This window comes from Schistocerca serialis, chromosome 2 (assembly GCF_023864345.2).
Source record: "Schistocerca serialis cubense isolate TAMUIC-IGC-003099 chromosome 2, iqSchSeri2.2, whole genome shotgun sequence".
Taxonomy (NCBI): Eukaryota; Metazoa; Arthropoda; class Insecta; order Orthoptera; family Acrididae; genus Schistocerca; species Schistocerca serialis.
In genome coordinates, this window is record NC_064639.1 from 705,140,079 (window position 1) to 705,154,768 (window position 14,690).

A 14,690-nucleotide genomic window follows, 5' to 3' on the forward strand; every position below is an offset into this window, starting at 1 on the left:
CCAATTCCGAAACCGGAAGAACTGATGTATAAATTAGCAGGGGGTGTGTATTTCGCCAACTGGATTTAAAGGAAGCATATCTGCAAATCCCTTTAGACAAAGATACACAAAAGTTTATGGTCATAATACTCCATCTGGATTGTACAGATACAAGCACTTACCATTTGGTATTGCAAGTGCACCAAGCATCTTTCAGCATTACTTGGAACAATTAATTAGAAACTGTCCTAATGCAGTTAACTATCTCGATGACATAATCGTCTTGGGAAAAACTCCACAAGATTTACTAGATAACCTGGAAGAACTGTACAGGGTTCTCAGAAAGCCCAATCTCAGGTACAACAAGGACAAATGTATATTTTTTGTCAAGAAAATTCAGTATTTAGGACATATATTGTCAAATATCGGAATCAGTCCGACACCACAGCATATAGAAGCAATAAAGAAATTGCCAGCTCCGAAAGACTTAAAGCAACTAAGAGCTTTATTAGGCCAAATTAATTATTACTGGAAATTTATACCGAAAGCAGCTGAAATTTCCAAACCGTTGCACAGATTGCTTCGCAAAGGAGTCATGTGGAATTCGCCCAAAGACTGCCAGCACGCATTCGACAAACTGAAACAAAGTTTAGTAGATGCAAAATGTCTTACGACATATGACCCACAAAAGTTGATCACTATTGCAGCGGACTCGTCAGATTATAGCATCAGTGCAGTCATGTCCCATAAACGTCAAGGAATTGAACGACCGATTGCATACGTGTCAAAAACATTAAACTCAAGCCAACAAAACTATAGCCAAGTAGAAAAAGAGGCACTAGCAATTATCTTTGCAGTGAAGAAGTTTCATGACTACATATACGGACGAAAATTTATCCTGTTCACAGACCATAAGCCATTGGTGACAATATTTGGACCACATAATAGTGTATCCCCTAAGACAGCACAGCGTTTACGACGTTGGGCATTGCTACTGTCTAATTACAACTATGAGATCTTATATAGATCAACGACAAAACATGCCAACGCCGATGTACTTTCACATCTACTGGCAGGTCAAGATGAACATTTTGACAAATCAGATGACGTATGTTTTCAGATAGACGTAACCAGTGAGGACGTTGTTGAAAATTTCCCTGTCAATGCCACCTTAATACCTAAGTTGGTGCCCAAAGATCCAGTGTTATCAAAGATAAAGCAGTATATTCTTATGGAATGGCCAACCGATAAGAACATGTTAGCTCAGCCGGAAGTGAAATCTTACTAGAACATGAGACATGCGGTCACAGTGCACAAAGGCGTCATATTAGTTCACAGTGAAAGGGGAAAAACAAGAGTAGTTATACCCAAAGCTCTCAGGACTAAAGTGTTAACAATGTTACACCAACGTCATTGAGGCATAGTATGCACAAAACACATGGCCAGAGAACATTGCTACTGGAAGAACGTTGATAAAGATATTGAAACAATGCTTTCTAACTGTAAATTATGTCAGATGCATCAATCAGCTCCGCCAAGACAATATTTTCTGTGGCCACAGGCAACAGAACCTTGGTCAAGATTGCATATTGACTATGCAGGTCCTTTTCTTGGAACTTCTTGGTTCATTGTCATTGATGCATTTTCAAAATTCCCTTTTGTACTACAAATGCATACAACTTCTTCAGCGACAACGATTCAAGCATTGTCAAAGATCTTTTCCATTGAAGGATTGCCTCAAACCATAGTGACCGATAACGGCACACAATTTACATCACAAGAATTCCAGTCATTCTGTCAGATGAACGGAATTGCACATTACAGGACAGCACCATTTCACCCTGAGGCTAATGGACTCGCCGAATGATTCATACGAACATTCAAGGCACACATGACAAAGTTGGTGCAACAGTACATCAAAGAGACTTCCTTATTAATTTTTCTGTCACAATACAGAGTTACTCCGCACGAGGCACAGTCACCAGCAGAAAAACTGCAAGGGCGACAACACAGGACTTTGACGTCTATCCTAAAACCCACAATGCATCCAGAAAACGATCAACGAACATTGAAAGGACGACGATTCCACGTAAACGACAAAGTCCTTGTAACTGTCTACAGTCGAGGAAAACATACTTGGACACAAGGAATCATTGTATAATGCATTGGAAATGTCATGTATAGAATAAGAATGCAAAGCGGCATAGTTATTCGCCATACTAATCAATTACGGCAGCAAAGACAGCAGTCACATATAGGCAGAACTCCTAGGCTGTTTCATTTTGCAGACTCAGAAGCAGATGTCAAACCCGAGCAGCTCGCAGGATTCCAGACGCCACCACCAGCAGCCGCCGCCGTCGATGCAGACACCGCCGCCAACACCGACGCAGCACCTTCATGGGCAGCCGACTACACCAGCCGTCCACAACTGACATCCCCAGAGAAGATGGACGTCGAAGAATTAGATTTAAGCTATGACCAATGTACCAATGTTGAAATGCAATTATGTAATAAAATTTTTGCTTCTCCGGTTCCCTGTTCTGTAGGTTTTGAGTGGGTTTTCCTAGCGCACCACGGGTGAATGCCACGGGGAGCAACATGTGTGCACCCACAGACATATGCACACCGGAAAGCAAGGAAACAGAAAAAAAAGGCTTTTCAAGCAAACTTCAAAAGCTTTTTTTCTTCCCCCAGAAGGGAGGGAGGTTGTGTATATAGTTCTGCGTAGTCAGCGCGTACACAACTTTCCCACTAGAGCGCACCCCGCTAAGCACAACAGCGCAGGCGCAGCACTCGTCCATCTCCGCTCTACGAGATGGCGCTGCCATAAAGACGGACCAAATTCTGCTTCCGCCGATCTGTGTATTAATATGTAACACAGCCAATGAGATTGCTGCTAACGTAGAACCTTTTCTCCTCGCAGATCACAATCGCACAGTGATAACTGAACGCTCGAGGTATTATAACGAGTGTACAGACCTCCGATTAGTCAGTCTGCATCAGTCTGCATTAGTATGCACCAGTCTGTACTAGTCTATAGTAAAGTTTCAGTCTGCGCCTAATAATCTTATCATATTCCTGTACATAGCCATGAAGATAAATGAATAGACACTTTGTCAAGTATCAGAGATATGTGAGAATAAGATTAACGTACCAAGACCAAAGAAACTTCAGATTGTCAATTGTAAATAGCATCCAGAATCAAGTTATTATTTTAATAAATGTGTGTGAAAATTAATCAAGTTCTGTTTAAAGTTGGTCACCATCAATCTGCTACTCTAAGCGTGCAAGTGGCATTTCTATCTTCTGACCTAACGGCAGAAGATAAACACACCATGATAAGACCACGAGACATATTGCTGACACTCGCCTACTTTGCTAGAGCAACAAGTCAAATAATCTGATGGTGTGTGTACCAAAGGTCTTACAGTACGCACACCACACTAACATTCCATGCTCTTATCCATAGAAAGCCAATTTTATTTCTCCTAGTGACAACCTCCTTCTGAGAAGTCCATAGCTGGAGATCTGACTGGGGTTAGGATCAGAATTTTATTGTTTCATAACATACATGTTAAATCATTGCTTTAGTGTACGGAAGACTCATCAAGATTATAACTATAATAGATTGTACATGGAATACAACATATACTAGAACTATAGAATATCTGAGTATATCTACTGTTTTACCTCCAGTATATTGTACCCAGGAGGACGCCATCATTGTTAACCATATAGTAGAGCTGCATGTCTATGGGAAAAATTATGGAAGTAGTTTCGCCACGGTTTCAGGTGTTCACAGTACCAGCACAGAAAGGCTGTTTTGGTTTACAGTACAAGACCAGATCAGTCAGTCAACTGAACTGCAACTACTGAAAAGGCTGCTGCCCCTCTTCAGGAACTACATGTTTGTCTGGCCTCTCAACAGATTCCCCTCAGTTGTGGTTGCACCTGCTATACAGCTATCTGTACTGCTGAGGCATGGAAGCCTCCCTACCAGTGACAATGTCCATAGTTCATGGGGTGTAGGTTATGTTATGGATATTGATGAAGAATGTGCGTTCATTGAAAGGTTAGGTAAGTCTTGCCATTGTTGCTTAGCATGTTAACAATTTTTATGTCTTTTGTAATAATGATGTGACAAAATACAAGTTGTATTGGAGGTTATCTGAGCATTTTAAATTTAAGCATCTATACATGTGTATAACTAAAGACTGGGAGAAAGGCAATTTAGAATGTGACCAGGAGGGTTACAGTACAGATGTGCTGAAACATTTTAATACCTTACCTGATCAAAAGTTTCCAGCCACCTATTAGTGAACATTAATATGGGTTGTGCCCAATTTTCAAACATGAAATCTGATGGTAACACTTTCAATGAGGTGTCTGAATGTCTGTGGAGGAATGGATGCCTTTTCTTCCTCAAGATCTGAAAACAGAAAATGTTGAGTACTGACCTCTGGAGCAAAGCTGATTTTCTAACTCATGTCAAAGCTACTTTATTGGATTGAAGCTGGGACTGTGAGCAGGCCAGTCCATTTCAGGAATGCAATTGTGGAGAAACCATTGTTTCACAGATGTTGTTTTATGACAGGGTGCATTGTCTTGCTGATACAATCACTGTCTCTGAAATGTTTCTCTACTGTATGAAGTACACATTGCTGTAAAATGTACTCATACTCTTCTGCACTTAGTGTATTTCTTAAGTGTTATAAGGGGACTACACCCTAACATGAAAAACACTCCATGTCATAACATCACCTCCTGTGTTCTCCACTGTTGGCACTACACATGACGGCTTCTCCAGGCGTCTGCCCAACCTAGCCCCTTCCACTGAATTGCCACAGGGTACGGCATGACTGATCACGCCAAATCCTTCATATCCACTCATCCTCTGTCCAGTGGCTTTGCCCGTTGACATCACTCTTTACACCACCTCAAGAATCACTTAGCATTGGCTATAGAAATGTGTGGTTTATGAGCCACTGCTCGACCATTGCACCCCATTGTTTTTAACTCCCTACACACAATCATTGTCTTAGTTAGACTGCTGGTAGCACTTTGGAACACACAAGTGATTCCTTCTGCCAATTTCAACTGATTTTTTTACAACCAGCCTCTGCAATGCTCGATGGTCCCTGTCTGTCAGTACATCGTGAGGTCTGTCTTGTTTTAGGTTAGCCATGATTGTTCCTTCATGTTTCCACTTCACAATCAGGTCACAAACAGTTGTCTTGGGCAGCGTTGGGAGGTTTAAATGTCTCTGATGAATTTGTTACTCAGATGACATCCAATGATTAGTTCTTGTTTGAAGTCACTGAGCTCTCCTGACCAGCCCACTGCTTCTCTACTGAAAACACAATACCTTCTGCTTCCTTTCATATTGGTGGGTCTGTCTCACATGACACCTAGTTGTCAATGTTGCATTATGTAGGTGTGTCCAGATGCTTCTCATTAGATAATGTATCTTGATCATACTCCTGTAAGAACACCAATGGAGGCCGGATTAAAGATTTGAGATGTGCAGGGTGATAAGTTTCAACTGCCATATCCAGAACTTGTTGGATTTTTGCTGTGTATCAGTATTAATGCAAGACCTAATATGTCATATGCAGCAAGTATTTTATGGCACTGTGATTTTGAGTTTACTAGTGTGAGTTGGAGAGCAGGAAAATGAGTCCTTCATTATCTCTAGGGTACTATGATCTATGGTATTGTGTTTAACAAAGAGGATTTTAAACATCTGGATGGAACACATTTTATTGACTGAAATTTTGTATATATTTTAACTGCTGGGTTGCCCCAATAAGAGTGTTCTTTTTCTTTTGGGGAAAAATATAATTTCCTGGCAGAGCAAGAAACTGAAGGATATTGTCACATCAGTTAGTGAAGCTGAATATGCGCTTTAAATTCAATAGTCAAAGCGGCAGTGTATTTGATATGGAAGACAAGAGAACTGTTCAATAATAAGCATCAAAATTCTATCATTTTTCATGACAACCAGAGTTCTACTTGATTGTCATAAACTCCAGCGCTTCATCCAAGATTGAAATTTGTTTGTGCTAAAGCCCATTTTAATAGACACTGTTTGAAACTAAATGAGACTGTTATTAAGTACTTGCTGTCAAATGAAATGCCTGCTGATGTATTAACTAAACTGTGTGTGTGTGTGTGTGTGTGTGTGTGTGTGTGTGTGTGTGTGTGTGTGTGATAATCATGTGTACAGCATACTGAATTGACCCAATAATTTTGTTTATGTCATGAACATCTTAAATAATATCACTAATATAGCAGTGAAAAAACTGTATATATATTTCAGTCACTAAGTGGCAGCAGAAGGACATGTAACAGTTAAGGAAATGTGCAAGCCTTCAGAGCCAGTGGCTGCTCCTCCTGGCAGAATGGTTGAAGGGGAAAGAAGAGGGATGAAGGTAAAGGGCTAGTGATGGTTAGGAAATGGGGAGAATATGGAAAAGTTACTCAGAACCCTGGGTTACGGAAGAAGGAAAGAACTAAAAAGAAACATTACAAACTTTTATTTGAAAAGCTAAATCTAATGTTAATTTCACATTATATAGTGTGATGCACTTAAAATTTTCACCTCAACTTACTTTTGATTCATTAAGACATTTGTAATCCGTTCTCACATAGGTGAATGGTGAGCAGGGGCAACAACAATGCATTCTTGTAATTTTATTTATAACTGGGATACAGACAGCAATTTCTTTTCCCATGGAACTATGCAGCTTTTTGGCAGTAGAATAGCAAATCTCTGTAAGACAAATTCTGTGATATAACTTTTTCTCTAGATATAATAAGAAATCACAAAGTAAAAATAGTTTTTTTGTGCTGGTGATGTGACTGTCAATGGGCCACCATTCAGAAGTTTACAGGACTCTTCAGTGATCTCACCATTTGTTAAACATTGTCGGCAGTACAAAAGTTAATTTGTCATCTCAATACCAGCTAAATTCCTTCAGTGATGTAACATTTTCTTTGGCATGAAACATGTTCAAATCTTTGTAAGATCTTACATCTTGCATCTTAAGCTGCTGACACAAGTTTATTGGAAAACTAGTGTAAACTTCCAGGTGGTGGACCATTCAGTGGCTGCAACAACAATGCAAAAATCCCTAAATTCAATATCTTTTTACACCATGATCTCCTGTTAGATCTACAAAAGAGTTATATCAGTGAATTTCTCTCACTGAGATCTCCTATTCTAGAATCAAAAAATAGCATAGTTCCATTAAAAAGAAAGACCTCGATGCCTGTAACTCAGTTATTAGTGAAGTTATGAGAATAAATTGCTGTTCATTTCATGAACCCATGACAACTGTTAATTTGTGTGGAAACAGATTATAAATGTCTTTATTGGATCAAAAGTAATTTTAAACAAAAAAGTTATGCACATCACCATGTATGCGAGACTCTCATTTTCACACAAAGAGGAACCCACAACTTTGTGAGTACAGCTTCTTCTTGCACCAGTGTTAGACTGGACAAAGATCAACTTGCATGTCATATAGCCACAAAATGAACCTGCATTAACAACTCCACATTATATGGGTCTGAAATTTAGAAATAAAATTTGGAAGTGGAAATGTGATTCAACTCAAAATATGGAGACAAAACTGGAAAAATGGCTCAAAAGTAAATGGTATTCATGTGCAGAAGATTTCATGAGTGATAACTATGTAAAATAGTATCTATATATATCCTCATGTATCCACTAGTTTGAGGTAACTACTTTTGTATTACTTTCTGAACAGTCCTTACTGTACAGGAACAGTCAAAGGTATAGATCCAGTGAATCAAAGAACAAGTATAAAAAATTATTAAATTATTTTAATGAATTGTCTGTATTTAAAGCTAAACAAAATTAGACTAACTGACAGACTGTTGTTTAAAACACTGCAAAATCCATATGTCATACTTAAGTGAACTCTGCCAATACAAGAAAATGAGCCTGGTCTCAGGATGAAATGCAGTGTCAGCACTTGCTTCAGGAGAGAAACACTGAAAGCACCAGTCCTAAAATGAGTGCAGCATCTTGCACAAGATAATACTGATATCCACGTGCATCTGACAAGCTGATCACATGCAAACCAGGCAAATCTGTTGCTCCCTCAGAGGGAGTGGTAGGAACAGCAGTGGCAGCAGTCAGCAGCAGATGCTAGGCACCGGCGGCGTCCTTGGAGTCATCGTCCGGCTTGGTAAGTGCATGCAGCTCTGCTGGCGGCACCTGAGTATGCACACGTTCACGTGCAGTGGTGGAGTTCCAGGGCTGCAGCTCGGATGTGGCACAGCAGGTATAGACGGCACCTGGTGCAGCCAGCAGCACACTAACCACGATGTAGACCAGCTGCCACTGTGCTGTCGTTTGCTGCAAGCACACATTCTCAAGTACACAAGAGGGATAGTTTAAGGTGATTTTTTTGGGGAGGGAGGGGGGACTCCTAAGATACGACTTGGCAAACAAATGGTAATGAGATGGGGAACTATTAATATCAATGGGGGCTACTCTGGGAAGAAGGTAGAGCTGGTAGAGGCTCCAAGTAAGATGGGGCTGGACGTCTTAGCTGTTCGTGACATTCGGGTAAGGCGTGAGAAAGAAGAGGAAGTGGGAGAATACAAGGTCTACCTGTCAGGAGTCAAAGCAGGAATAGCACAATGGGGTGTAGGGCTTTACATCAGAAAAGAAATGGAACCCAGCGTAGTTGCAATAAGGTATGCAAACGAACGACTGATGTGGATAGATTTGACAGTGTCTAGCAAGAAAATTAGGATTGTGTCAGTATATTCGCATTGTGAAGGGATAGATCAAGATAAGATGGATAGTTTTTATGAGGCACTCAGTGATGTAGTTGTTAGAGTAAAGGACAAGGACAGTGTTCTGCTCATGGGTGATTTTAACGCCAGGATTGGAAATCGAACAGAAGGGTATGAAAAGGTTATGGGTAAATTTGGAGAGGATATGGACGCCAACAGGAACGGAAAACAACTCTTGGATTTCTGTGCCAGTATGGGTTTGGTAATCACAAACTCCTTTTTTAAACATAAGAACATTCACCAGTATACTTGGGAAGGCAGGGGAACCAGATCTGTCATCGACTATATAATAATAGATCAGGGATTCAGGAAGGCTGTGAGGGACACACGTGTATTCAGGGGATTCTTTGATGACACTGATCATTATTTAATCTGCAGTGAAATTGGGATTGTGAGGTCAAAAGTGCAGGAGGTCAGGTCCATATGTAGGAGGATAAGAGTGGAGAAACTTCAGGATAAGGAAATCAGGCACAAATACATAACAGCGATCTCAGAGAGGTACCAGTTAGTTGAATGTAGTCAATTACAGTCATCGGAAAAGGAATGGACAAGGTACAGGGACACAGTACTAGAAGTGGCTAAAGAATGTCTTGGAACAGTAGTGTGTAAAAGTAGGATGAAGCAAACAGCTTGGTGGAATGACACAGTCAAGGCAGCCTGTAAAAGGAAAAAGAAGGCGTATCAAAAATGGCTACATACTAGAACTCAGGTAGACAGAGAACATTATGTTGAAGAAAGAAACAAAACCAAACAGATAATTGCAGCATCCAAGAAGAAATCTTGGGAAGACCTTGGAAATAGGTTGGAGACCTTGGGTCAAGCTGCTGGAAAACCATTCTGTAGTGTAATTAGCAGTCTTCGAACGGGAGGTAAGAAGGAAATGACAAGTATTTTGGACAGGTCAGGAAAACTGCTGGTGAATCCTGTGGATGCCTTGGGCAGATGGAGGGAATATTTTAATGAGTTGCTCAATGTAGGTGAAAATACGATTAGTAATGTTTCAGATTTTGACGTAGAATGGGATAGGAATGATGATGGAAATAGGATCACATTTGAGGAAGTGGAGAAAATGGTCAATAGATTGCAGTGCAATAAAGCAGCTGGGGTGGACGAAATTAAGTCAGAACTCATCAAATACAGTGGAATGCCAGGTCTTAAATGGCTACACAGGATAATTGAAATGGCCTGGGAGTCGGGACAGGTTCCATCAGACTGGACAAAAGCAGCAATCACACCAATCTTTCAACATGGAAACAGAAAAGATTGTAACAACTACAGAGCTATCTCTTTAATCAGCGTTGTGGGTAAAATCTTCTCAGGTATTGTTGAAAGGAAAGTGCGAGTATTAGTTGAGGACCAATTGGATGAAAATCAGTGTGGGTTTAGGCCTCTTAGATGTTGTCAGGACCAGATCTTTAGCTTTCGGCAAATAATGGAGAAGTGTTATGAGTGGAACAGGGAATTGTATCTATGCTTTATAGATCTAGAAAAGGCATATGACTGGGTTCCTAGGAGGAAGTTATTGTCTGTTCTACGAGATTATGGAATAGGAGGCAAACTTTTGCAAGCAGTTAAAGGTCTTTACATGGATAGTCAGGCAGCAGTTAGAGTTGACGGTAAATTGAGTTCATGGTTCAGAGTAGTTTCAGGGGTAAGACAAGGCTGCAACCTGTCTCCACTGCTGTTCATATTATTTATGGATCATATGTTGAAAACAATAGACTGGCTGGGTGAGATTAAGATATGTGAACACAAAATAAGCAGTCTTGCATATGCAGATGACTTAGTTGTGATGGCAGATTCGATTGAAAGTTTGCAAAGTAATATTTCAGAGCTAGATCAGAAATGTAAGGACTACGGTATGAAGATTAGCATCTCCAAAACGAAAGTAGTGTCAGTGGGAAAGAAATATAAACGGATTGAGTGCCAAATAGGAGGAACAAAGTTAGAACAGGTGGACGGTTTCAAGTACTTATGATGCATATCCTCACAGGATGGCAACATAGTGAAATAACTGGAAGCGAGGTGTAGCAAAGCTAATGCAGTGAGCACTCAGCTACAATCTACTCTCTTCTGCAAGAAGGAAGTCAGTACCAAGACTAAGTTATCTGTGCACCGTTCAATCTTTCGACCAACTTTGTTGTATGGGAGCGAAAGCTGGGTGGATTCAGGTTGCCTTATCAACAAGGTTGAGGTTACAGATATGAAAGTAGCTAGGATGATTGCAGGTACTAGTAGATGGGAACAATGGTAGGAGGGTGTCCACAATGAGGAAATCAAAGAAAAACTTGGAATGAACTCTATAGATGTAGCAGTCATGGGGAACAGGCTTAGATGGTGGGGTCATGTTACACGCATGGGAGAAGCAAGGCTACCCAAGAGACTCATGGGTTCAGCAGTAGAGAGTAGGAGGAGTCGGGGCAGACCACAGAGGAGGTACCTGGATTCGGTTAAGAATGATTTTGAAGTAATAGGTTTAACATCAGAAGAGGCACCAATGTTAGCACTGAATAGGGGATCATGGAGGAATTTTATAAGGGGGCTATGCTCCAGACTGAACGCTGAAAGGCATAATCAGTCTTAAATGATGATGATGATGATGATGATGATGGTGGGAGGGGGGCACTTACCCCTATTTAGAACTATGTACTCACTTTTGTTTTACTGCGATATAAAACGTGGAAACAACAACAACATGAGGCTGAGATTATAGGAGTTGAAGGACATGAAAGGGAAGCAACAGCTGAGAAGGATGTGAGACAAGGTTACTGCCCATCCTCAATGTTACTCAACCTGTACACTGACTGACCTGTGAAAGAAACCAAGGAGACTTTTGGAAAGAGAATTAAAGTTCAGAGAGAAGAAATAAAAAACTTTGAGGTTAGTGATGACATTGTAATCCTGTCAGAGACTTAAAAGGCCATGGAAAATCTTTTCAACAGAATGGATGATGTCTTGTAATGAAGTTATGACATAAACATCAATAAAAGTAAAATAAGGGTCATAGACTGTTTGAATTAAATTACATTATACTGATAGGATTTGACTAGGAAATGAGAAATGAACAGTATTCGATGAGTTTTGCTGTTTAGGCAGCAAAACATTGATGATGACTAAAGTAGAGAGGGTATAAAATGCAGACTGGCAATAGCAAAAACACTGTGAATGTATGCTTTCCCGGTGTATACAGCTGGCGAAGAGTTCTCGGGCTTCCAGCCGGGTGGCGGTGTCTTCAAACTGCGACGTTTCGACGAGTGACATACTCATCATCTTCTGGCGAAGTGCCGAGACTTTGCAGATGCTGGTCCCTTTATACCTGCGGTGTGCCCCCCACCACCTGGCCGCGGGAGGCTGGGTCCAGAGGAGCCGGCGGGCGAGGTGGTGGGGGAAGCGGGTGCCCAAGATTCACAAAGATGGGGTGCTTCTACGGCCGATTCTGGACACTATCAACTCGCACAGATATGGACTGGCCAAATACCTGGTGCCACTATTGAAACCATTGGTGGGACACTGCAGTCATTATGTGAGAAACTCCGCGGATTTCGTTAGAATACTGAAGGACATCCGAATACAGAGTGATGACCTACTCGTGAGCTTCGACGTCACCTCCTTGTTCACGAAAGTACCGCTACAAGACACCTTGGCGCTCCTTAATCAGCACTTCGAGCCTGAAATAGTGAAGCTCTTTGAATATGCACTTACGACCACCTACTTCAAGTGCAATGGAGAGCATTATGAACAAGTGGATGGAGTGGCCATGGGATCTCCCCTTGCTCCACTGATCACGAATCTTTATATGGAGCACTTTGAGGAGGTGGCACTACAAACTGCTCACCGTAAACCCAGGCACTTCTTCCGCTATGTGGACGACACTTTCGTGATTTGGCAGCATGGCAGGCATGCACGGAGGAGTTTATGGACCACCTAAACGGCATATATGAGAATATCATCTTCACGATGGAAGTAGAAGAGAATGGCTGTATTCCATTCCTGGACATACTAATCAGGAAGAAAGCGGATGGCACGCTGGGCCATTCAGTATATAGAAAAAAGATGCACACAGACCTGTACCTCCATCCAACCAGCTGCCACCATCCGGCGCAACGCCAGTCAGTACTGACCACCTTGGTACATAGGGCGCACGTCATTTGTGACAAAGAAAGCCTCTCAGACGAATTACACCACCTAAGAGAGGTATTTTGGAAAAACAGGTACAGTGAAACACAGATTGGCAGGGCCTTCAAGAGGAGACAGGCTGACAAATTTCAGGAAGAGGAAGAGGAAGTTAACAAGAGACTCGCCTTTCTTCCATATTTGGGGCCCACATCAGCCAAAATCGGGAGGCTATTAAGAAAATCGAACATAAATACCGTCTTCCGACCACTGCCGAAGACGAAAGAGCTGCTGGGCTCAGCTAAAGACCCACTCAAACTAAACACACCTGGTATATACAACATTGCCTGCGAATGTGGTGTGCAGTACATTGGTCAAACACAGCGCTGCATCTCTAAAAGGTGCGAGGAACACATCAGGCATGTTCGACTTGGACAGATAGAGAAATCTGCTATAGCTGAATATAGCATCAAAGAAAACCACACCTTTGACTTCGAAAACACCAGGGTGCTGTGCCGAGCCGGGAGCTATTGGAATAGCGTCATTAAAGAATCAATAGAAATACGGGTCCACGAGAATCTTGTGAACAGGGACGAAGGCTATCAACTGAGCGCAGCCTGGAATCCAGCATTAGCCGCAATATGCCAGGAACGCAACAAGAACCGTCCAGCTCACGAGACGCGATCAGAATGCTCTGACAGAGACATGAACGGCGCACCCGCTTCCCCCTCCACCTCGCCCGCCGGCTCCTCTGGACCCAGCCTCCCGCGGCCAGGTGGTGGGGGCCACACCGCGGGTATAAAGGGACCGGCATCCGCAAAGTCTCGGCACTTCGCCAGAAGATGATGAGTATGTCACTCGTTGAAATGTCGCAGTTTGAAGACACCGCCACCCGGCTGGAAGCCCGAGAACTCTTCGCCAGCAAAAACACTGTTTCTGAAAAAGAAGAATTTGTTAACATCAAATATAAATTAAAATCTTAGGAAATATTTTCTGAAGTTGTTTGTTTGATGTTTAGCCTCATCATGAAAGTAAAATGTGGATGATAAACAGTTCAGACAAGAAGAGAACTAATGAGAAGGAACTGAACTAAATTGGGGAAAATGGAAATTTATAGCAGAAATTGGCCAAATGAAGATATTAGTTGACAGAACACATCCCGATGCACCAAGGAATCGTCAGTTAGGTAATGGAAGATGGCGTTAGGTGGCAGAGGGTAAAAACTGTAGGAGGAGACTGGGGTTTGATTATGGTGCAGTAAGAAGGTTCAAATGGATGTAGGTTGCAGTAGTACTAACATGAAGATCTGCATCAAACCAGTCTTCAGATCTAAGACTACCACCACCTCTGCCACCCAGATCACCACCACAAACAACTCCACCACCACCACCACCACCACCACCACAACAACAACAACAAAAAAAATTATTTGACATCATAAAATTGAAATAAAACTGCTGGACCGTATAAAGGGACACCCTTCTCTAGCATTACTTTCCCTCAACAGAAGTAGGCAATACCAAAAACAATTACAAATTTTTAAACAGGTTAATATTATCTCAACTGTTTTTCTAAAAAAAAAAACTGCATATGATTTTGTACACGATGTGGTATATTTCAGGCTACAATTCATAAAAAGAAATTATTTTTGCTGTTACAATTGCCATGTATTAGTTCTGTATGTACAGTTAAAATTACCTTTTTTTTTTAAAGAAGTGTTTGAAATTACAAAATATCTGGCACACTTAAAATTCCTATTACTAATT

At 41.4% G+C, this 14,690-nt stretch overlaps 1 protein-coding gene across 2 annotated transcripts in view; it reads right to left on the bottom strand.

Moving 5' to 3' along the window:
* Window positions 1-7,809: 7,809 nt before the first annotated feature.
* The window catches only part of LOC126457857 (uncharacterized transporter slc-17.2-like), a 316,922-nt gene continuing 310,041 nt past the window's right edge, over window positions 7,810-14,690 (bottom strand). For both annotated transcript variants that reach the window (XM_050094504.1, XM_050094503.1), the window contains one exon: window positions 7,810-8,365. In XM_050094504.1, coding sequence (XP_049950461.1) covers window positions 8,156-8,365 — 210 coding nt within the window. In that variant the 3' untranslated portion in view covers window positions 7,810-8,155. The remainder of the gene's footprint in view (window positions 8,366-14,690) is intronic.